At 40.2% G+C, this 25,681-nt stretch overlaps 1 protein-coding gene across 13 annotated transcripts in view; it reads left to right on the plus strand.

Moving 5' to 3' along the window:
• The window catches only part of NBEA (neurobeachin), a 677,938-nt gene that overhangs the window by 649,170 nt on the left and 3,087 nt on the right, over nucleotides 1-25,681 (plus strand). For 6 of the 13 annotated variants that reach the window (XM_047723145.1, XM_047723150.1, XM_047723149.1 and 3 more), the window contains 9 exons: nucleotides 4,070-4,132; nucleotides 4,453-4,542; nucleotides 6,934-7,126; nucleotides 8,729-8,800; nucleotides 10,709-10,864; nucleotides 11,378-11,548; nucleotides 21,642-21,743; nucleotides 23,814-24,010; nucleotides 24,951-25,102. In XM_047723145.1, coding sequence (XP_047579101.1) covers nucleotides 4,070-4,132; nucleotides 4,453-4,542; nucleotides 6,934-7,126; nucleotides 8,729-8,800; nucleotides 10,709-10,864; nucleotides 11,378-11,548; nucleotides 21,642-21,743; nucleotides 23,814-24,010; nucleotides 24,951-25,102 — 1,196 coding nt within the window. The remainder of the gene's footprint in view (nucleotides 1-4,069; nucleotides 4,133-4,452; nucleotides 4,543-6,933; nucleotides 7,127-8,728; nucleotides 8,801-10,708; nucleotides 10,865-11,377; nucleotides 11,549-21,641; nucleotides 21,744-23,813; nucleotides 24,011-24,950; nucleotides 25,103-25,681) is intronic. The other 7 variants (XM_047723152.1, XM_047723154.1, XM_047723157.1 and 4 more) reach the window with 3 other exon arrangements.

The following is a 25,681-nucleotide window of genomic DNA, read 5'->3' on the forward strand; positions in this document are numbered from 1 at the left end:
CTGTCAAACATGTTTATAAAAGTCGTGGGCTCACACATACACTATCAGTTCATTATTGCTTCAGTGGGAAGTGCAGAGCAGTAGGGTCCCCTTAGTCACTGTTTGGATTTCCACGGTTTCAGTGACCCGAGGTCAGCCATGTTCTAGAAACAGTGATTCTGACCTAGCCTCAGAAGGTCAGCAGTAGCTCAATGTTAGGTTGCAGTGCCTACCTCATTCCCTCGCTTCATCTCATCAGTTAATCATTTTTTAAAAAGATTTTGTTTATTTGAGAGGGCATGAGCGGGGTGGGGGTACGTGGGGCAGAGGGAGAGGGAGAAGCAGACTCTCTGCCAAGCAGGGAGCCCAAAGCAGGGCTTGACTCCAGGACCCTGATATCCTGCCCTGAGCCAAAGGCAGATGCTTAACTGAGTGTCTAAACTGACACCTAACTGAGCCACCCAGGTGCTCACTCATCAGACAGGCATTTTACCACCTCACATCATCATCCTCAGGAGAAGGGTGAGCCCAGTACCATAAGGTATTTTGAGAGAGAGATCACATTCACATAACTTTTATTACAGTATATTATCGCTGTTCTATTTTATCCGTACTTACTGCTGTTAATCTCTCACTGTGCATGATTTATTCATTAAACTTTATCATCGGTGTATGTATAGGAAAAAAACAGTGTACATAGGATTCAGGACCATCCAGTTTCAGGCATTCTTTGGGGTCTTGGACCATACACCTTGAGGAAGAGGGCAGGACTACTGTAGACCTATAAAGCAATAGTTTCCTTGTAATACAAATTCACATTTTGGTAGGTGATTTTTAAAAGGATTAACTAATACTAAAGTGTGTAGGAGTCAGAGAATAAACCAGTGAAGCAGGCCATGAGGCATGCGTGCCCAGGTCCTGTGAGCGGAGGGCATTATATAAAAGGGCCCCTTTGCCTTGGCACCAGACAGGTGTTGCTGTGCAAGAATGCTGATGATCTACCTCTTCTGGGTTTTTTTGAGAGAAGCCAAAAAAATCCAATTTATTGTATGAAATTTTCTGACCTATAAAGGTTGGCTCAAATAGAAACCATACCTGTGAGCTGATTGTAGCCCAAGGGCTGCTGGCTTGTGACGTCAGGCTGAATGTAAGCTCCCGTGCCATCCTGGCTAGAGTGTTAACCTTCCCAAGAGCCCGAATCTCTACCTGTTTTCTTTGGTGAATATCACAAATATCTAAAATGGTACCCAGTACACAGTAGGTGCTCAATAAGTAAATATTTTATGAATAAATAAAGCTAGTATTAAGTCTCTTCGACACATACAGAACAGTGTAGAGAAAAATAGAAATATGTTGAAATTTTTTTTAAATGCTATTTCCAATTGTCTTTTTTTGCCTTTGGCTTGCCAATTCTGACTTAATATTCAGACCTCAGCTCATGTCCCTTTTCAGGAAGCCCCTTTCCTAACAGCCCTGCTGTCCCTGTGCCCTGCTCTACCCTCTATTGCCATGGTCCTCTACCTGCTGTGTGCCCTGATTACTCACTCATCTTATGTCCTCATGAGCTGAAAACTTCTTGAGGGCAGGCTGGTATCTGATTTTTTATCCCTCGACACAGTGGGATAGAAGCATTTAACAGCGTTTGTTAACATCATTGTTCTTGTGGTATTGAATTGTAAAAGTAAAGCACTCCGATGTTTTCTCTACTACTGTGTGTTTCCTTTTCTGTGCTACCTTTCAGTTTTGCACTAATGTCCCACCGTTGCTCCGCTTCCATATTCAGCAAATGTTTTTGGACTCTGTTAGGACTAAGTCACAGCCTTCACCTGCAAAGATCAACAGTCTGAGCAAACAGACCTATGTAAAGAACTGTGCACTGAATTTCATGATAAAGGGAGAAAAGTGCAATGAGAATATGGAGGACATTCACTGTGGTTTAGGGAGTCTGGGAAGGATTGAGAAACCTGCCCCAAGGTTCACATGAAAGGGAGGCATTTTTTCCTACATCGGGAGTAGTTCTCAGAACAACCACTCAGCTGCTATGCTTCATAGATCACAGAATGGCCTGTGTATATCCCCGGGCCCGCTCCCATACAGAGTACATCCCTCTTAACAGAAAGAAGACATTGATGACTTTCTAAAAGTGGAGGAGGACAGAAAACATGGGACGGGAGAAGTGAAGAAAATCTGTGGGTGCTCACTCCTCGTTCAAGAGTGTTGGTAGTACCAAGAAGAACTTAGAGGAGTCAGCATGCTTTTTCAAGATCAGAAAGATCTGTGTATTTTTAAATCAGAGGTTAAGGGATTGCTGGTAGACAGGATTACAGGAGAGCCAAAAGGTAAACATTGGAATAAGAACTTTGAGGTCATGAAGGCATGTGATGTGGATCACAAGGAAGAGGGATTCAGTTTAGTGTTTAAAAAATAAATAAATGGTAAGTGTAGGAAATAGACTGTCTTAATGAGAGGGCAAAAATCACAATATTAACTTGATCACAGCTTAATATTTACCCTAATGTCATATGAGAATAGTTTAAAATAAATACATGTGTGTACTCTTCTCAGTCCAAAGAGGACCGGGGGTAGGCCTGCCAAAGAGAACTGTACCAATTTCTGGAAAATAGGTGAGTCTCCAGAGATTTTCTGATACAGTTTTAATACTTGCCTTTCAGAACAAAAATCAAGTCAAACAGAGCATGTTTGTGGATTCAGTCCTTCTGTGGCCATTTAAAGGCTACCTACTAAGTACAGGCACTGACCCAGAGACTAAACTGTGTTTAATTTTACCCCTAGTCTCCCCACCCCACCCCAGTCCTCTTTCTGGAGGAGTCTGAACGCAAGCCAGAGGACCTATTGTTAGAGAACTTCAGCTGTTCATGTTATGTGAAGTCTCTAGCCAGGACAACTTTAACAATGAAATTACCATTTTTTTTTCTTCCAGGTAATACTCAAGAGTTTATTGTTCATGATGTGAACCTAACCAGAAATGGTCTCTTCCCTCTTTTATAATTGTAAATCTTGCACTGGGGAGATAAAGTACGATGGTACCTATGTGAATACGATTTACTTAAATAGTCACACTTTGCGTGTGAGTGGACACCATGCAAATAAATGGACGCATTAAAATTGGACAGCACTTAAAGAGATTTAATAATTCATCCTATTGCCTCTGCAAATAAAAGAACCAAAGCCCCATTTGTGCAGTTGCTAAAATATGGCAGATAATGATGCATTCATGTTTAATATTGCTAATAAATTTGAAAATTCACATTTTTATTGATAAACATTTTCTTGAAATGCAGTGTGAGCAGACAGATTGTTAAATTTAAGCACTTTATAAATGAGATTTGTAGATACTGATGCGATTAGTGGCAGCGCGGCGTCGAGAGCCATCTACCACCTTACCTGCATTCCTAAGCACTCAGCAATGAGTTTCGTATTTCACTTTTATGTGCAACCAAATTGCACACAATTTTAGGGGAAAAATTAGCATGGTAACAGAGTAATGACCATTGTAAATATTGTGCTTCTCCTTGTTGACTTAAATTACACGCTAACAGTATTTTGGAAAAATATTTCTGCTAGTCTAGCTTAATATATTGAAATTTTTTTGCCTGTAGGATTAATATATAGAAGACATACATAAATCTCCTATAAGATTGTGTCTTTGACATACACACAGAGAAAGGCATATTATACAGTCCAGACAGCTTGAGATCCAAAGTTATTTTTATTCACTGGAAGCCATAAAATCTCATTAATATTTCTTATCTGCACAGGCTTTAATAAAATATTTCCTAGCTCAAGATGCCCAAAGAATTATTTCCTCTTTGGGCTGTAAAATTTCAAAGAATTTTTGAGACATGTGAATTCATACCATATAGACATTAGATAATACTTCAGCATTGATCTTAAAACAGTATAACATGTTAAAACATATTTTTTTGTACTGAAAATTTGGCCAGCATTAATCAATCATTAATGATACAGCAGTCTTAATGATTACCCTCTGCATTGACTGGAACATGTGATTTCCTGAATTTTATTTCCTATCACTGGTGGACTTTATGTATCATTCTTTTTCCCCAAGATCCCAGAAGCTTATTTCATTAGAGATCCCCATACATTCCTCCTCACACAGGACTTTCTGAAGGTACACATGGTGTATTGGGTGTGAGAAGTGTTGTTTGGCTTCAGCCGCATGCATTCACCATCTAACCCACCCACGTTTAACCCCGGCTTTTACATAAGAATAGCCACTTGGTTAACGGAAGCATGTTTGGAAAGAGAAAGCAAAGCTTGTCTACAGCATACTAACACGGGAGTGATTCTGCACCCTCAGAGAAGAGCACCCGTTGAATTTTCTGGACGTCTTTCATGGCTGACTTGGGATCCACTTGCATTGGCAGGAAGCGTGATGACCTCTCTCGTTGATGCATATTGATTGTGACAGTCACTCTCCTTCCCCTGCAGGCCATGGAGGCACAGATACAGAACTTTGGACAGACGCCCTCTCAGTTGCTTATCGAACCACATCCGCCTCGGAGCTCTGCCATGCACCTGGTAAGACAGAGCCTCCTGAACAGAAAGGTTTTTTGCTTTTTCTGTACCTGGGAACACATCAAATAAAATCGTCATTTCAGCAGCATTTTTAAAGGCTTCTTGATTTACTGGTTAAACTCTTCAGGCTAAGTGGATGCCGATACCCTGTGGAGAAACAGAGGGGAATGCGGTTCTTACCTTTAAGTCCTGCTACGCTCTCCCAGTTTGGGGTTCACAAAAATCGCGGTCTTTTCTGACTCTGTATGCCCCTGCATAAACTCATTCAGACACATCCAGGCACCAGAATTAGATTTGATTTATAAAGTAGGATGAAAATATAATCAACACAGTATGATACGGCCCAATTTAATCTTCTGGGGCAAGGTGGGGTAGGGGGACTAGCTGATTTTAAGAAGAGGACAGAAATACAGAGGTAATTCGCCAGGACAGGAGAGTTAAGAAAGGGCTCCAGAGCCACTCTGGTCAAACACCAGCTCTGCCTCTAGCTAGGGAATGACTTGGGCGAGGTGTTTAACCTCTCTGTTTATGTTGCAGCATCTGTTCCATGAAAGCAAAAATACCATCTGCCCTGAGAATTTCATGACTTAATACCGTAGAGCACTTAGACCAGCACCTGGTGTGCAATACGTTCTCAATAAATGTTAGCTGGTGTCATCATCTCCGCTAGCTCCTCATATTAAAACTTTTATTCCTGTTTTACAAGGGAAAGGGTAATATTCTTTTCATTTTAATCTGAATTTTAAAAGCTCATTTTCGTAACAAAACCATCCTTTTTCATTTTATTAGCAAATTGTACATTTCCCTCTTTTTTCCTGAGAAACTTCTTTAGAAGGAATTTATTTTTTAAGCTGTGGTTTTTCACTGATTTTTTTTTTTACTGAAGTGAAAAATGCTTGAAGGCAAAGGAACACGTTTGCAAAATGAATTAAAGTTCATCCATTTTTCTAGGCAATTATCAAAGCAGCAAGTACCTTAATTTTAGAGTAAAGAGCTCTGAAGTATGGTCCACAGTATATGTGCAAACAAATTTATAAGCTGTTATTTTGTGGCGGAAGTACTGTTGAGACCTTTCATTTATTTTTTCGGTTTATTAACAAATTCGTATCGAGTTCCTTCTGTGTGTCAGGCACGACGCTAAGCGCCAACAACACAGAGGGGACTGTCAAGGAATCAATAGTTAAACTCCTAGTGAAACACATAAATAAATGTGTTTGTTTGAAAACACGTTTTTTTCTCTTTACAATGGCTCCAACAGCTTCATCCCCCTTGATTAGTCACTAATGATCTCTTGTGATTGAAATTGGTCCTTGCATGTGACGAAGCAGAGAGGTTGACACCAAGCACACGGTTCCATACGAACACGTAGTCACGATGTAGACGTGGGGATGTGGCCTTGGAGCCCCAAGCCTTAGATGAAGTATTTTTAATAAACTGTCCAAGAGAATATCTCTAACACTTTATTTTATGAAATGCTTTGGCAGAAGAGTTTTATTCCCTTGTTAGTCGTCTCTGTTTAATAATAATAATAAAAATACTTATCCTGGAGAAGTGCCCAGGCAGGATTCATTGCTTTCCTGGGGAAAATTGTGAGAGACTAAATTGGCACGGAACTGCTCATAAAGGAGACCTACCCCTTCTAAGCTCGTGGAGCAGACGATTCCTTGTGTAGAAACAGTTACAGAACAGTTCCGAATGCGACAGAATGGCTAGTTCCAGCATCCCCATTTTGTTTTGGTGTGGTAGTATTTATGGTGTTTTATAGTTGCTGGAACAGTAGCATTTATAGTGTCTGCCTTCTATCGAGTCCCATGCTAGAGGTTTGAAAGCAAAGACTGAGGGAAGGAAAGGGGGTAGCCCTCAGGAAGCGCACAGTCTAAAAACGAGGCGCCAACCACAACCAGTCAGTATTGCCACAGCCAAGACTCGGGCAAAGCTCTGACAGGGCGGGCTAGTGTATTTTAGTTACTTAGGTTGGAGTCATGTCCCCAGATCAACCAGGTAAAAAATGAAAGTATCAATTCATTCATGTTATCTTTCATGTAAACAGGGTCAGTCACTGACTTAACTAATTTTTCCACTAAACTGATGTTTTCACTGCCCTGAATAATGCTGCTGCGTCTTGAGACCGGTCTGTGAGCTCCCGTCTCACCCCACTGTCTCATGAGGCTTAAACTGAGGCGGGTCCTTGGTGAACTGGTGTCCCCTGTCAGCGGCTGCACAGAAAGAGCCTTTACCCCTTTCCCTGTGCCATCCTCACAGGCTGGAAGTTGGGGTTGCTTTGCTCGCTGCTCATGCTAGCCTCGTCTGTGTTAACCTCCGTCTCCCCAGAGCTTTCACTAACTGTGTTATCCCTTCTGTTTTCTTCTGCTCTCTTCCCTTTCTATTCAACAGTGTTTCCTTCCACAGAGTCCACTCATGTTTAAAGATCAGATGCAACAGGATGTGATCATGGTGCTGAAGTTCCCATCAAATTCTCCGGTGACCCACGTGGCAGCCAACACGCTGCCCCACCTGACCATCCCTGCAGTGGTGACCGTGACCTGCAGCCGACTGTTTGCGGTGAATCGGTGGCACAACACAGTAGGTACGTGTGTCCAAGTGCGTCACTTGCTAGAGGGCTCTTAAGAGCTGCAGTTAAGGTAAGGTAAGTGTGCTGGAGTCTAGCCATATGCCAGATCTACAGACAGCGGCAGAGCAGATCACTGCCAGACCTGACGAGGGTAGTCTTGTCTGTCTTATTCACGGCTGTTCTGTGTTGGGGCCTCACAGAATGCTGGGCTGGGGGTTAAGTGTTCAATAATATTCGATGAATTGAAGCAGGTCTACAAATAATTTCACCCCCCACCCTACTCTATGCCTGCCCCACAGGAAAAAAAAAAGAAAAAAATAAACACTTTTATGCTATATTAAACAAAAGTGAGTTGAAATCTGGATTTCCTAGATAATGGTTTCAAATCCTCTTTCTTCCATTTCACTAATTTATTTGGCAAATATTTGAATGGCCACTATGTGTCAAATAGTCATGCACACCGGGAGTACAGCAATGAACAAGACAGACACCGTCTCCCTCCTTGAGGAGCTGAGACTCTTTGAGAAAAGACAAAATCTAAATTGTTCAGTGATTCCGTGTGTGTTTTCTTTAAACTCATTCCCAAGAGTTCTAGCTGGCAACTTGAAGTGATAGGATTCTATTATCAAAATTAGACATATTGATACTTACCTAACCAGGACAGAAGTTGACATGACCAAATGATTTAGTTGGCCAGATTCACCCCTTACAATTTCCTCAGAAACCCCAGGACTCTCACTATCTCTAGGACTAAATGGATAAGCCATGGTAAATTAATCTGAATTTTTCTATTCTCCTAACTTTTGTATTGCTACAAAAAACAGTATCATGTAAATCCTAGCTTAATCTAAGAGTTTCTAAATGCACTTATTTTATGTTTATTGGTGATACTATCAATATGAGGTATAACTAATTCCATTTGATCTGAAAGATGCAGCACATCTTAAGAAAAAAATATAACTTTATTATTCACAGAAGTCTGAGCCTCTAGAAATATTTTGCATTGAGAAAAAAAACTATAAAGGATTAATTTTTTCTTTAGCATTGTTCAAAAGTATCATATATGTTATATAATCACATGTAAAAATATTATGACTAATGAACTCAATGAAGCCCTAAATATTAATCCTTTGATAGCAGCTTTCCCTGAGCTTAAGGTCTTGGGTTTGGCTCCATGTTTTAACCTTCAGTTGACTTGCCATCTAGTGAAAGAAGATGGAAGCCCCATCTTCCCCTCTGCCCTGGCTTAGGTGAGCCCCGCTGTGCTCACGCCCACCCCTGCTTGCAGGCACAGCCTTGTAGATTTCAAGCTTACTGGTTGCCCAGAAATCTTAGCTCTTTGTTGGGTTCAAGAAATGTTATGATCTTCTATTCTATGTGGCTTTTTCTTGTTAGGATAGGAACATTCTTTCCATGGAAACTAGAAGTCCCTGTTGTGATGATTTCTTTTGAGAGTATCCACAAAGATGTTTTTTATGACCATCATTCTTACAACTATTTGCCAAATAATTTTTAAGCAGTACACCTTTTCTACAGTCATCATAAAACACTGCTTATCAGGACGTTCCTTCTCTCTCAGACTTTTGTGGTAGTTTTCTCCTTCTGTTTAATCTTTAGGCCTCAGAGGAGCTCCAGGATACTCCTTGGATCAAGCTCATCATCTTCCCATTGAAATGGACCCCCTGATTGGTACGTTAACAAAAAAATACATTTCCATGAATACTGACTGTCCAGATTCCTATGTAGTTATTTATCACAAAAGTTGGTTGAATGATAATTTTTCTGCCATCAAATTAATGTGTAAATAGTACTGAATTACCATAGGAGTTGTGTAAAGCATAATATGCTATCTGGCATTTCCTTGATTTTTTTAGGAGGTCATTTAAGTTTAAGTAAGTTTAAGTTCATTTAAGGTCATTTAAGTTCATTCCAATCAAGGAAAATCATTCTAAACTGTCCTTTCTTTCAGCCTAAACTATTCTTTAATAACTGTATATTATTTAAAATACTTAAAATATGTAAGGACTCAAAAAAAAAATCATTAAAGAGAACCAACATGAAGGACATCTTTTCTAGAAATCTCCTTTCAACAGGGCCAGGTTTTCTTAATTAAAGATTTCATGTGAATTGCAAACTTACGAACTGTAACTCTTTGCAACAGATAATGGAAATATTTTTAAATTGCATACACACTAATAAGCAGATAATCCAGAACAAGCCCCTTCATTTTCCTAGGCCTCAATTTCCTATCTGCAAAATGACTGATCAGGATATGTGTCATGCCTTTTTCATGGGATCATGTAGGGAACTAAATTAGAAAAAAAATTGAAAATGGCGTAAAAAAGTATAAAGGCATATCCAATTATGGTATATCTTTTTCGATATTTCTTAATTCACCCTTCATCTTTGAACTCAGAAGTAAGCTAAAAGGCAGTCATTTGAGTTAGTTACTTATACCCCTACACAAAACAACATTTACATGTCTTTGGGAAGATAAGATTCAAGACTGGGAATATTTTTAGAGTCTAGTCCAGCTATTCCTCCGTCCAAGAGACATCAACAGTGTCACATACAGCAGGAAAGCAACCATGGAAAAATTAGCAGCTCTATTCTAATTAATTAAGGACCAATTACGTACTTTTCAAGTGACTCAGAACCTCTGATTTTCTTTTTCTTTGCTACCTTTCTCTGTATAATTTTTTTGGCTAACCTCCCTAGTCGTTGTTATTATTATAGCATTAGTGGGACTCTACAAATAGTAGCACTTCAGTCTAATTGGCGTGAGAGAGTGTGGATGACCGTCTGCATCTCCTGCTTAAGAATTCAGCCCAGGGACTTAGCCTGAAAGGACAGTGCAGAGAACGGGACAGGCTGGCATGCAGACAGGCACTAGGGAAATCAGACGGTGTCTCCGAGTTCCTGGCTTTGTTCAGATTCAATCCCAGTGCTATCCACCGGAGTCTCTGCCTGTCTCCTTCCTCCCCAGTCCCTCTCCCATCTTTCCTATTCCTCCCCTCCCCTGCCAGCCCATTCTGGAAAGGCCTTCTGTTTGTTGACAATCCAGGTCTTTAAAGCTGCTGACCTAAAGCTCCCTGTGGGGCTGCCCACATAACAACATCCCTTGCTCAAACCTCTCCCCTCTTTTTTCCACATGAATTGTAAATGCCATCAGAAAATGACAGATTGGGGCAAATAGTAAGACTTTTTTTTCCCTTATATACCATACTTCACACAATATTTCTTCCTCCTAATTACAGAACTTGTTGGACACTAATGAACTTGTGTGTAGTGAACGTGGATAGAATTCAAGGCATTTAAATATTTTTATTTTCAATTCATTATCTGAAGTCTGCATGTTGTTTTTATTTCTTGGGGGAGAAAGAACTGAAATTTCTGACAACTTTTAGATATGTAAGAGGGTTCATAAATTTCCACAGCTACTAAAAATTAAGCTTCTGTTCCTCATGGGGGAATGTTAAAATGTTAATAATCTTATAACCTTAAAAACCCATTTCTAGGTAAAAGAAGCACAAAAATATACCTTGATGAATCTCCTGTGGAATCCTCCTTTAAATTCTTTTTTCTGTGTCTGTCTAGCCAATAACTCTGGTGTGAACAAAAGGCAGATCACGGACCTTGTTGATCAGAGCATACAAATCAACGCACATTGTTTTGTGGTCACAGCAGATAATCGCTATATACTCATCTGTGGATTCTGGGATAAGAGCTTCAGAGTTTACTCTACAGAAACAGGTAAGGTTAACCACAAAATACCTTATTCTCTTCAAAATGCCTGTTGTTACACCCAGGGCTTAAAATAAAATCATGCTTAATAATGTAGGCATTTTCATCTTGAGTGCCAAGATTCAAATTAAGTGTTCACATTGTAAGTAACTCATTATAATTCTATCCATTCCAAACCTTTGCATGAGTCCTGATTTCATAGGACAAATGGGACTGTTGTCCCTTCCCCAAACCAAGTCCAGTGAAGGACCTTAAACCTCCCCGTAGTCTGGCCCAACTCCTGAAGAATGAAAATCATGATTGTGTTGTTTTCTAAGTCATGTCCTTAAAAATCCCAAGGAACACTCTTGTATCATTTCCCAGAAGAAATTCAGGAAAGCATCCGTGGCTAGATTTGAATTAGCTTATAAATTTTCATGTTTACAGATTTACTTTTCACAAATTTAGTAAAATAAAGTTAAGCTTATTACCATTTAAAGAAAAATGGCAAAATGAATTAAACCTAGTGTTTCTGTGTTTCAGGGAAATTAACTCAGATCGTGTTTGGCCACTGGGATGTGGTCACGTGCTTGGCCAGGTCTGAGTCATACATAGGTGGGGACTGCTACATTGTGTCTGGGTCTCGAGATGCTACCCTGCTTCTCTGGTACTGGAGCGGGCGACACCATATCATAGGAGACAACCCTAATAGCAGTGAGTATTTGTCTAGAAGTGTCCCATCAGACTACGAGTTTCTTTAAACATATTTTGCTTTTTTAAATTTTTCTAACAGCTTTTCCTAGGGTTGTAAGGATTTTAAAATCTGAAAGCTTTAAGTGGCAAAAATCTTTGTTAGAATGTTGCTATGGTCAAAGTAAAAAAAGAGCAATTACTGTAACCTTCAACTTGGGGAAAGTCCCAGGTCCCCTCACATTGACCCTGTCGTTGGCAGCCCTCCACCAGTGTCCAAATGTCTTTATCCTTCAGAAATTTCCTTCAGTATCACCTAGTCCATTAAACTTCGTATAATTTCTCTCAAATGAATATATTCTCTCCCTCCTCTGAATTCCTAAAAGGTTTTATCTGTGTCTCAGCGAGGACACTTATTACTTTCTACCACACGTCTAGTATCTCCGTGTATTCATTTAACAATGATTGAGTACTCCCTTCAAACTAGGCTTTGGGATGGCAAAAACTGAGTAAGATAGTTGCTTTGCTTGTGATGATTCCTAACTATTTTTTATTCATCAGTGCTCCCAAGATATCCTGTAGGGAAAAAATAGAGGGACTGCAGAGTAAAATAATTTTAGAAAACACTGCATTTACTCTTACTCTCAAGGTAAATTCTGAAAGTCTTACTTACACAAACATATCTATTGAAATTTGATTAACTCCCAGTTTCTCAAACATGTTTTTCCATGGTATCTTTTGCTCATGGCAGTACAGTTAAAAATTATTCTTTGGAACTGTTGTTCTAAGGAAGCACTAAAATGAATCATGAGTCTCTCCCTTTCCATTTTAAATCTCTGGTTCCTGGCCTAGTGACACACATAATAGGTTTTTCAACATTGTTAAATGAAGGACTAGATAAGAGATTGCCTAGAAATAATCGCTGTTACTAATTACCAAGCTTTCAATAGTTTCAGTGCAAATATTTCCTATGAAATAGAGTATGGTGTCTGTAAGGTGTTGATAATGGTAGTACCTATAAACCAGGGCAATTCATACATTGGTCACAGCTTACACAGTACTTCCGAAACAAACTGAACCATGAGTTTGGGTCCTATTTATGACAAGACAGCAATAAGAGTTTTCTAGGGATGCTGTGTGTCTGCCACTGAAATATTGTGAGAGTAGATGACAAATGGGCAAGATGCTGTCTTTCGTGTTTGGAGGCTGCCACCCCTGGTCTGTTCATTCCAGCCTGTGAGAATGCTGAGGATGGAAGCCCAGGTGTACATCTGTCTGTCCTTCAAGTCCCACCCACCCCTGCTCTTACTCATTTTGACAGGAATATTGCAAAAAGAGGAAATGGCTTTTGACTGATAGGAACAAAGTCCCTATCATAGTAGAGAAAAAATGAAATGAAATATATTTTTTTTCATTTCATTTTATATATATATATTCATTTCATTTTATTTATATATATATACTTGAGAATGAAGATAGTGGGAGATGAACTAGATGAGACCAAATATCATGCAAGGTTTCACGCTTGCTACCCAAAGCTGGAACTGCAAACCAACAGATGAAGAACCTCGAGGTGCATCATGGAGTAACGGCTCTTAGCGTAGACACTGAGTAAGAAAAAGGGTGTGCATTATGCACATCAGCCTCTGCTCTAAGTTGTGAACTAAGATATGATACTGGTTTAAGGGAAAAAATTATTCAGTGTTGCTTGATTTCCAGCCAGCTCAAATAGTTAGCTACCAAATCCACATTATAACAAATATCATACTCTAACTACTAAAAAGTTAACCTCCTTATTTATTCTTTTCTAAAGCTACACCCTTAAAAAAAAAAAAAAACCCAGAAACTTCATTTTTAGCAGAATTCTAGTGTGTGTATGTATGTGTGTGTGCGTATGCATGTGTGGATACGACCCTTGATCTACCATGGATGGCTTTCTTATTCTCAAGCATGGTACATTACCAGCTGTATTTCATCTAAATTTATTTTTGTGTATTTACAAATCTTCTTTTTTGTAGTAGTGTAGTATTCATTAGAAAAGCTTAATTAAGCAACAGGTCTGTGTAGTATCTTCCATCTATATTGATAAAAATTAGAAGTTTTTAGGTAACAGTTTTTTTGTTTTTTTTTTTAAGAAACAGAATAGTGCTTTAAATCTCATTAACTAACATCTTCAAACTGGCACTAAGAAATGATGAAAATGATATTTCCAAAAAGAGGATTCATTTCTTGAAAGCTACCATCTGGTAGCTGAGATAAGATATTTTATATATCATACTGCTCTGAGGTAAAGAATTTTTTTACATGTTAAATTATAGTAATTGTATTAGCTACTAAATTTGTGTGATTTTTCTGATGATCTTTTAAATGAAAAGATGATTAACGATGGTTGCTTTAGTCCATCGGTTATCAAGAAAAATTAAATGTAGTAATACTTAGAGTGGATAAGGTTCCTTACAACAGGAGCTATATAAATAAAAATGTTTATATTGACCCTTAAGAACAAAATTATGAATATTATATTTGTTAAAATGCAGGATTTTATTTAAGCTTTCAATAAGACAAGATTATCCTTAAGAAATTAAGAATATTATTGGTGCATATCTTTTACTGTTGCCTCCATTTGTAAGAATTTATTTTTGGTCAAAACTATTGTCATCATTATGACCCCAAATGACTTTGTAAAACCCACCCTGTCAAGAGTTTTGGACATTTAATATGGACTTACGTCATATGGCTTTATTTCATCCATCATCCTTCATGTAAGAGGGAAAAAACGCTCTTTTAGAATAAACAGGATGATCATCTAAAGTGTTAGGCAAGCAGCAAACACGCATTGAAGGCCTGCTGGGTGCTGGTCCTATCTTAGCCGCTGGGAAAGCTGGATAGTCAGAGTCTCTGGCCTAGTATTACACTAATCACCAAACTGCTTTGTCTGCTTGAATGTACTGAACATATTGAGTACTTGTCACATGAATCATAAATTGCTATCAGATGATGTTTGGTATCATACTACAAAATGTTTGATCTTACATCTTGGGTACAAAATAATAATTACATTAAAAAAGTGTCAGCTTTTTACCATATGGATAATTATAATAGTAAAAAATTAATCATTAGTCATATCCAGTATTTGATAGACTTGACTGATTCATGTCTCACTGAATCTGTTAAAATAGCCAACCTGGTAACACACATACGCATGATGAGAGAGACCACATACATTCATCAATTCACTTTTTTTTTTTTTTTTTTTTTTTTTTTTTTTTTTTTTTTTTTTTGTAAAAGCAGACACAGCACACAGTGAATTGACTGTCACATCAGAGATCAGCCATGGGTGTTGACACAGACATAGTCCTTGCCATCAGAAAACTCACAACATGAAAGAAAAAGATTTTTTTTTTCTGTCCCAGTTTAATCTATTCTAGCTACCAATTCACAGGTCAGAGAATCAAGCTGTATGTGTTTTCTATCTTTAATGCATTGCTACTCAAGACCAAAAAGCTGGTTATATCTAAATTCATAGTAAAGTGTGTGGCACAATACCCTTAGGTTTTGAGGGTTGTATATATTAACCTAGACTTGAAGGGGGAAGTCCTAGTGTGAAACACAACATGCCAGTAGCCATTAAAATTCAGGATTTGGTCTTGGTGTGGACATTGAATTTCTTTGTATGTCAGAGGCTGAATCATATTTATTCAGCACAACATAAAATGATAGGATTCACTTAATCACTTTCTCAAGATTAATTCAAGGGGCTCTCTAATCTATTTACGTCTCTTTTGCACTGTCATTATTCTTTTTTAATGGAGAGCTCTATTAGTACCCCAGAGGAAAATCTAGGTAATGTTTGTAGATTTTTTTAGGTAGGTGCAGAAAGTGTTTAAGGTTTCTTTGAGTCAAATATATTAGTGTGGCTAATTCAGACATTTCAGAAAGTCTTTTCCTAATTGTTTGTACATTTTTAATGGATTCACTACAAAGATGATGAACATTTAGAGGCAGATCATTAAACAGAGTTTCAGACCATAAAAGAAATAAGCAGGTGCTACCTAGCTAGGTTTCAGTTGACTTACAGTTGTTTTATGAATATATTTTATAATGCTAATATGCAGTGTTACTCTTTCAAACTAGGGACTTTGACATGAGAACATTTTCTTGGAGATTTAAATAGGTCCCTGACTAGATAACAGAATCACAGAGATGTGAGGGACAGATGCTTTCATCTGAAACACTCTTTTGCACAAATTCTGAAACTAATTTGAAAGTGGTAAAAATTAATTTGCGCACTTTAATTGGAAGCAGCCTACTGCATGAAAGAAAGGAGAGCAGAGAAGGCAATTTGTGCTAAAAGCTGATTGAATTTTTTGTCAGGTAGGTATCTTGGACTTGGCCGCTTATCCTCCTGAGCCCCTCTTCGCAATATATTACAAGCCATCTCTGACTGGTGTTCTTTAAAAGGATCAATGCTATTCCTGTTGAATCCCTGGAGCCCAAAATTTCATTGATCTTGGGACTTGACATTTCTCATTATGTGCTGTAGCTTCCAACAAGATAGTCACAAGAGGGGCAAGTCAACATTGTTGTCTCTTCAGCAGACACTTAAAATACACTAGGACCTCAGCTCAAAATCCAATTTGCTTTTAAAGTGTGTGGTTTTAATGTTTATACCAGACATAAGGTGGTTGGTAGAGAGTCTGCCGATACAGACATAGGACATTTTTAAAATCCTAGCCATAGAAAACTTCGGAAGAGAATCTATTTTCGCCTTTTCAGATCACATCCACAGATAATTCATCGAGTGATATGAATAAGACATGATTATGCCTTTTCAATTTCACTTTTTAAAAATAAGTCTTCTAGCTCTTGTATGAGCATTGTGCAAACGATGAAACGAGAAGCCCACTGAAAAGGAGACTCCAGCTGTGCACACATCCCTTCCCCAGGCTCCCATTGTGTGAGCTTCGGCTCTGGACACTAACCGTCCTGCCAGCCACAGCCTGTCCCTAAACATCCGACAAACCCTGCCCCTCTCTTTGTTTGCATCCAGCCTTCTCTTACTACGGCTATCCTGGTGCCCGGCTCCGTGCCCACCGCTAACCGGTGGTATCGTACCAGATGAAAGCCTGGACAAAGAACAGCCCCCAGACATTTTCAACTTAGATGTATGTTTGCGTCACTTCCCAGACCAAGGGATCTTATCTAGGGCTTATGAAATGTATCAGAGGGAGCATAGGGACATGGGAACAATTCCTAACTCCTGAGACTTTCAAAAATGATGTCTGTAATATAACATCCTTTTCCCAGCCTCGCATCCCCTCAGCCTAACATTAGGAGACTTTATAGGATTCCTGATTAAGAAGGGGGCTGAATGCCTCCTTGGTCAATGCCTTTCCTCCCTTTATGGAACTGAGGCTGCAAGGCTCTTTGGCTTGAGTCAAAAGCAATATAGAAAAACACAGGAGTCGACTAATACGTTTCCGTGATCAGAGAATTTCAGATCCACACCAGGAGGGTTGGAGGTGTCTCTGGGCATCATGCAAAGCTCTGCTTCCTTGGATCATACGGTTGACTGTTTGGGGAAGGTAATGGCAGGACAGTAATGTCCTTGACCTAGATCCAGGCTCAGGACTTCAAGGGAAGAGATTTGTGCTGCTGCGGCCATGCTTAAAGGTGGTCAGTGTCTTCTCTCCCAGAGAAAAAGAACTTAGAGTGAATGAATAGCTATCTTCTGCTTTTCAGTGAGTACTATGTGGGTATACGATAAAATGAAACCACATCAGAGGGCATTTTCCAACCCTGGGATGTTTTTATGTGGGTCATCTGTGACCTGAGGAAAATGTGGGCCCAGGCATTCTTGGTGCTTGGGCCAGACCTCCACAAGTGGCTGAGGACAGAGTCTCCATAAGGGACAGCTCACGGACACAATTCTTCTGAGCTACCGTAACAATTGTCTAACAGTTTGTTTTTTTTTTTTTAAATAAATCTTGAAATTGGAGTACTGACTAAAATATGTATTTGGGGATTTCAAGCCATCCTGTTTTTATGTAGGTATAAACATGAATGAAAATACCTTCCATGGGGATTCTGCAGAGAGCTAACAAAGGTGGCAGATAAAATCTGAATGTCATACATCATCGAGACGTTCATCCTCTGACTCCAGCAGAACTGCGCTGAGGGTCATAGATTGTAGAAACTCGGCTGTTTTTGTTTAACTCTTAATTCAGAAGGACCAAAGCTTCCCCCTGCGTATTAGTAGTCCCACAAATAAGGTTTAAAATAATAAGAACCATGAGTATCTTTACTTTGATCATTTCTCTAAAAGCAGAGACCATCTCACTGAAAAAGTTCTCGTCAGTGCCACGTGAATAACAACATCTAATATCTTCGTACTGTTTTCATCATCCATCCATTTTGAAAATATTGAAATGACTTTTGCTTAAAAATGAGATGGAATCTGTTTATAATAAGCCTTTTATACTTGGAGTTTCCAAATGCTTGCCTCTAAGCAACCTCAAAATCGGGTGTGTTTGTTCTCTCTCACACGTGGTAATGCCATCGCAGGGAGAGCTTATGTGTCGAGGAGATGAGGGGGGACAAGGGTGACAGCGCTGCGGTCCTGGGGGGGGGCTCACCTGCACCTCCCTGTGCACGGGCCCTTTAACCCCCAGCTACATCCATCAATTGTGATGTGACAGTGACAGAATATTCCCAAGATTTTGAGTGATTGTTGGGGTGTGTGACATCTGTCCCTGGAATGAAATGTCCCTGGCTGGGAAATATGTTTTCCCCCTGCTGCAGGTTTCCCAACTCAGAAATCCCTGAATAACATGTTATTTACTGTCTTCTAGTTTAAAGAGGGAAACATTGGTTTTCAGGGCCTTAAACAATGGCCCCTATTAGTTAACTTCCACAGTTCGTTCAAATGCTCTGGGGAGACTGTAATGAAAAAAAAAATTTTAACTTTCTAAATCAGATGCAAGCCTTTGAAAACCTTATTTCCTAATAGAAAATAGATTACATACATAAGGAATAGTTTTATACATGTTTTTCAATTCCCTGCAAGAGAACTAGATTTCTGTAGCCTATAAGGGAAAAGTTTAGACAACTCTACTTTATGTAAATTTCACTAAGCATGTAATTTCAGGACTTTTCAGCTCACCAGCCTCTCCAACATAAAATAATCACTTAGAAAAATTAAGGATGGTATTACACAGAAAATCTTAATTCTCATTTTTACCAGGGAATGCAAGGCATCTTTGAAGCATAATTTTATAAATACGTTTCAGACAAATCCGGGACTACTGACCAATATAAATGGATAGTTTGCCAATATTCAAACACATTATAGCTGTATACGTAAACCCAGAAGAAGATGACACACTCGCCCGGGCTGCTATCCTCCTCTCCCCTACTCCATCAGAGAGACGCCCCAAAGCAAAATGGAAACTGACAGATCTGGGAAAGCTCACCTAAAACTGAGCCATTCCTGCAGAGACGGAAGATGGGTGGGTCTGAAGGAGGAGGTATTGGCAAACCGGAGGGAAGCGCATTGCGTGCTTTGCAGGATGAGTTGTCTTAGTTATGCTCATTTCCTCCAGAATTTCCCCAGATCTATTATTGCCTTCCCTCCGGCCACTGTGGGGCATAGAACTGTAGCGCCCCTGCAGCTGCTCAGTGCTGTGGGTCACATTGGTGCCAAAGGAGGGGCTATCCAGGAGACAGGCACTGTTACCAGCCCCTGAACATTCACTCCCCGCGGCCCTCCCCCGCACCTCCCGCCCCCGCCTCCTCCACAGTGAGGCCCAGACATCACAGCCCAGGAGGCAGCTCAGAGCAGTGTCAACCCCAAAGCACAGGGTGGCTCTCTGAGAAACAAGAATTGGGGAGTGAGGGGCACCCCATCCAGAACATAATTGACGGGGAAAAACAGGCCAGCATGCAAGCAAGCAAGCACTATTTAAAAAGATCACAAACTCAACGACCAGGTGAAGCAGAACGAGCGAAAGAGAAAAATACAGAACTTTTTTTTTTTAAAGGCACATGTCTGGGGCACCTGGGTGGTTCAGGCAGTTGTGTCTTAATTCTGGTTTCAGCTCAGGTCTGATCTCAGGGTCATGAGATGGAGCCCCAGGCTGCTCCGTGATGAATATGGAGCCTGTTTGAGATTCCCTCTCTCCTCTCCCTCTGCTTCTCCCAGCCCCAGCTCATCATGCACACTCTCACTCTCTCTCTCAAAAAAAGTATAAATAGGGGCGCCTGGGTGACTCAGTTGTTAAGCGTCTGCCTTCAGCTCAGATCATGATCTCAGGGTCCTGGGATCAAGCCCACATCGGGCTCCTTGCTTGGCGGGAGGCCTGATTCTCTCTCTCCCACTCACCCTGCTTGTGTTCTCTCCCTCGCTCGCTGTCCCTCTCTTTCTGTCAAATAAATAAATAAAATCTCGTGTGTGTGTGTGTGTGTGTGTGTGTGTGTGTGTGTGTGTGTGTGTAAAGGCATAAGTCCAAGATATAAGAAAGAACACCAAGGGTGCCTGGGTGGCTCAGTTAGTGGAGCGACTGCCTTCGGCTCAGGTCATGATCCTGGACTTCCAGGATCGAGTCCCACATTGGGCTCCCAGCTCCTTGGGGAGTCTGCTTCTCCCTCTGACCTCCTCTCTCATTCTCTCTCTCACTCATTCTCTCTCAAATAAATAAATAAAATCTTAAAAAAAAAAAAGGAAGAAAGAAAGAAAGAGCACCAAATTTACTGGCAATGTTTTATATTTCTTAAACTAGGAGATGAGTACAACTGAATTTATTCTATTCTTTTAATTTTATACATATGCTATAAATATTTAACATGTTATGTAACTGATTTTTAAATATTTATTTCTGAAAACAAAGGAAGATCAGATAGCTTTGTGGAAGCTACCAAAACAAAAAGAATTTGTGACCTTAGGGGCGCCTGGGTGGCTCAGTGGGTTAAAAGCCTCTGCCAGAACCCTACACAGGTTGGCCCCATTAGCCCATTCGCCTTCTACAGTGCCTCTGTGACTTGCCATTGTTTCCTTTTCCTTCACAAGTCTGCACCCAAGTCTGTAGAGACCCTTCATCTCTCTCCCAGATGGGCTTCTCCAAACGGTCTGACCCAATAAGATAATGTTGGGCATGCCGCCCTCTCAACTTTGCTGATCCTTCTCACGCTGTCTTTGCGCAGGTTACTCACCAGACATTCTGATGCTCTTTATGTGGAGGTCTTTGGATCCCTGCTATCTCTGTGCACATAATCTATTCTTTCTGACACTTGGCATTGTCCGGTGGGAAGCCTGGGGAAGGCCATGGTTGTTATTGATGAGTTTGCAAGAGTTCCATGTTAGGCCTTACACCTCTTTACACTTCCAGCTCCGAGCCTGCTTAGAAGAATGCCTGTCACTTAAAAATCATTTACTTAATGATTGTGAAAGCACTTGGCAGTGAAAATGCTTACGTCACGTAACAGAGCTGGACTTGTTGGCTAGCTTCGATTTAATATTAAGTCAAGTGGAAACTTAAGATGATCATCTCTTCTTTCCTTCACTACTTTCCTCTCCCCTCAAAATCAAAGCACCTCAGCCTATGTTGTTGGAGATTGTAGGGAACATTTTTAAATGGGTAAGAGCATGAGTTTCAAAATTAGATAGTTCTGGGTTCAATTCCAACACTTGCTAGCTGTATGAATTTGTGCAGGTTGAATAACCTTGCAAAGCCTTGGTTTCTACGCTATAAAATAAGGATAACAACAGTACCTGTCTCATGTGACCTTTGCCATAATTAAATGAGATAATGCACATAAATGCTGTGGCAGGTTTGGTGCCTGTCTTAACAATAGGAAAAGCAGGATAGCTATGTGTCATGATGCTGTTACAACATATCTGTTAACTTACTCAAGTCACCTGAATGACCCATGTTGTAGGGTTACTGTAGTAGTTAGTTTACAGGTGAGAAAATAGCAGAGAGGTTAAGCCATTGGCTCATGATCACACAGCTAGTAAATGCTCTTAATAAGCATTAACGATTTTTAAATGTTTGATTTAATGGTGTAGCCCTTCGTTTCTGGCATTGGTCTGTGCTAACCCACTGCTCCTGTCTCCTTACAGGTGACTATCCTGCACCCAGAGCTGTCCTCACAGGCCATGACCATGAAGTTGTCTGTGTTTCTGTCTGTGCCGAACTTGGACTTGTTATCAGTGGTGCTAAAGGTCAGAGGGCATTTCCTTCATTTTAGGTCTTTTAAAACGGTACTGTTTTCTCAAGCTAACCGTGATTTATGATTTATTGCCTTTGGGAGGCTCTCAACAGACAGTGGAATCCTTGGGTTCCTTGTAACTGTTTTGTTTTCTTATTAATATTTACTAGTACTAATATGGAATATACATAAAATTTTATGTGGTACTTTGTGGTCACCAGCATTCTAGCCAGGACACTGGTAAATTAAACTGCAGCACATCCCTACAATGCGGCTATTAAAAAGAACATATAAAAGGTGGGGGAAGGTATCCGTGAGGCAATGGGAGTCCTAGGGGCGTCAGGTTGCTTCTCAGACATAACCTTGGACCCACCTCCCTCTAGAGCCCCTTCCTTCCTAAGGCCCGGGGCTGTATTGAGGTTGGTGGGAAAGTACGCGTGATTACTTGCGGGGGTTGACTTTTGTGGAAAAAGGGTTGTTTCAAGAAAAGTCAGGAAACTCGGATTCCCATCCTGGATCAGACGCCCAATTCTCTGTGGTGAGGCTGTGGGGCAGGAAGGAGCCTGGGGCTCAGGAGAAATGGCAAGAATACCAGAGGGGCTGAGTGGATACTTGTGGTGGCAGAGTTGGGGAGAGAGAAGGCTGACAGGCGGGTGGGCCGGTGGATTTGCCGTCTGTATTTTATTCGGGGTGTGGTAGGAAGCCACTGAAGTTTTTTTAAGCAAAGTGATGCGATGATCAGATTTGGTTTTTAGGAGCTTATCCTGGCTGCTTTATGGAAAATGGATGTAATGCCTGAAGGTTAGAGACTGTGTTTTTTCACGTTTGTATCTAAGAGTAAATGACCCTGTGGACACATAGGATATTTTCAATAAATGTCTTTTTAATCAAAAAAGGAAAGAGCAACAATATGTGTAATGTTATTCTATCCTGGAAAGTGAAAAGGAAAAGAAAAAAAAGACACATAGTAGGTATAGGGGGGAAAAGGTATTTTCTAAAGGCAATAGGTGATATTAGAGGTGTTGCTATTTTCTTTTTCTCCCGAATTTTCTTTTAGTAATCAGGAAAAAATTTAGCCTTATAAAGCCACTTGTGTAAACTACATATCTACTAGAGTCAATGGGAACAGAAATGGAATGCATAAACTGTCTTTGTGAGGTGGTTTTGTTGGCGGGTGGGTAATACCAAACTATATGAACCAGTTATTTCGGTCAACTTGCCTAGTGAAATTTTTATCTTATCAACACAATTTCTACCGGGTTGGGGGGTGGAATCAGAGCAAAATAAGTCACTCCCCAGCCTACTTTTATACTCTTGCCTCACTGTTTGTATTTACAGACAAAACATGTTTCTCTTGTCTGAATTACTTGATTAAGTATCTTAATTTTGCCTTTTACATTTTGTGTATGGATTATGGAGAAGGTAAAATTCATTTGATAGCAATGTATTTATATGGTACAATGCTATGGTACAATGCTTTGGTACAAAGCATTGGTACAAAGCTATGGTACAAAGTTTTGAAGGTACTCAAGAAAATTAGCAGTTGTTTTGGTCATTCTCCTAAACTTTTGAGAAACATAACTAAAAAAGAAAACTTTCAAAAACACAAACTAAAAAAGAAAACTTCGGGACATACAGTCTTCTCTTGTCACATTATCTATGAGGTGTTTCCTTTTTTATGAATATTATCTCATGAAGGAAAAGACCAAGTATTTCCCTAGATAAAAAGTGGGGAAGATCTGTGTGTGTTAACAGCTCCCTGTATTCAGTCTGGGTTTTGTTGTTGTTATTGTTGTTGTTTGTTTGTTTTCATATATAAATATATATATATGTTTTTAATTCAATTAGCCAACATATAGTACATCATTAGTTTCAGATGTAGTGCTCAACAATTCATCAGTCACATCTATGATCTGTTTAAATATACCATCTGTGCTTGGCTTCTGCCAGCCTTACCTCTTTTCCTTTCTGCCTTTTTGCAACAAATCAAAGTGTACTTAGCCAGGTAGGGTTTGTGGGTTAGTGAGTGCTCATACATGACTTGTCACGAATGACTGTGGCCATGCATTTCTTCCTTCTGCAGAGGGCCCTTGCCTTGTCCACACCATCACTGGAGATTTGCTGCGAGCCCTTGAAGGACCAGAAAACTGCTTGTTCCCGCGCTTGATTTCCGTTTCTAGCGAAGGCCACTGTATCATATACTATGAACGAGGGCGATTCAGCAATTTCAGCATTAACGGGAAACTTCTGGCTCAGATGGAGATCAATGATTCAACCAGGGTAAATCTTCATATTCAGTGCTAAATAGGGACTGAAGCCACGAGATTGATCGACCTTCTTACATTAAACAATTCATAATAGAATTTCTCAGGTATCCAGATAAATAAATGTGTGCTGGTTTGTTTTTTAAGATATTTATTTATTTGAGAGAAAGAGCATGGACAAGGTGGAGGGGTGAAGGAGAGAGAGAAGCAGATTCCCCGCTGAGCGAGGGCACGGAGGGAGGAAGGGGCTACCCTGAGATCACCACCTGAGCTGAAGGTGCCCCAAATGTGTGCTGGTTTTAAAAGCCTGTCAATTCATGTAGATGAGTGCTTTGAACAAACCCAAAGTGCATTTAATCCCAAGTAGCTAACTCAGTGAATTAGGTTTTAAAGATGATAGCTTTTGTTTGATTGAGGTCAGACCCCTAAGGAGATTTTTCTTCGGCTCCTTTATAAACAGTGCTGCACCCCCTGACATTAAAAGTGAGTTGATTGTCAAAGAATCTTACCTTTAGGGCCCCAGACCACAATTACATGTTCCAGACTGCCGTTCACTCAGAAATGAATTGTGATGGTTGCTTTATCGTTATTAGAAGCTGTTTTGAAATATGCTTCTGCCATTTGTTCTGAAAGTCTTGACATTGTTAATGTTCAGGACTTAACAAAACATCATGTTACTTAATTCTCAAGTTCTTCCTGAATTAGATTGATAATATTCTCTCTGGGACCTCTGTTATTTTGTAACCATAATTGGTTTTAATAAGACCCTTTGTTTATGTAAGAACTCTGATGAATTCCACATTGGAAATTTTGTGGACTGGACTTCAGGCAACTTGGACAAATGGCTAAAAGTAGATAATAATTACGAGGGAACTGGATCGAGGGCTTTTCAGCAACGAACATTGACCATCTGGGAAAAACTGAGAGAAATTGTTGTTTCTCTGCCTTTTCCGAAGGCCATTCTCCTGAGCAGCGATGGCCAGAACCTGGTGACCGGAGGCGACAACGGTGTGGTGGAGGTCTGGCAGGCCTGTGACTTCAAGCAGCTGTACATTTACCCCGGATGTGATGCTGGCATTAGAGCAATGGACTTGTCCCATGACCAGAGGTGAGGCCCATCAGGGAGAAACGTAATCATGTCAGGACTATCACTGAAAGTTCTTTATATTCTACCAAGGGTGGCAGGTGCTGTGAATAAGATTCCAGCACCCAGATGGAAGAAAGACTAGCACTGAAAAGGGTACATGGAGGAGGGGAGGAAGTGCTGTAAGAAAGGATTCTGGTCAAAAGGAAACAGAGGAAGAGAGTCAGAAGGGGTGGTGGGTGGAAAGAAAGGAAGACATGGGTCAGAGGAAGAACCGGCACATCCAGACACTGCCCAAAACAGAATTATTCCCACCGACGTCTCTGTTCTAAGATCCTCACCCCGTCTCAGACAGGGCCCCGGCATCCATTCTGAAAACGTTCTGCTTCTCTGCTCAGGTGTGTTTCAGCTTGAGACATGCTTGTAGCTAGCAATGCCCCCAGAACTGACCTCTGTTTGAAAAGCTACAAATAGTCACCTGTTACTGAAACCATCCCTCCCCCCACTTTCTTATGCACATATTCCTCATTTATGTTATTTTGTTACAGTTTATATATTTCCCTGAAACACTACAATCTTTTTTTTTTAAAGAATTAATGTGAG

This window comes from Lutra lutra, chromosome 3, assembly GCF_902655055.1.
Source record: "Lutra lutra chromosome 3, mLutLut1.2, whole genome shotgun sequence".
Classification (NCBI taxonomy): Eukaryota; Metazoa; Chordata; class Mammalia; order Carnivora; family Mustelidae; genus Lutra; species Lutra lutra.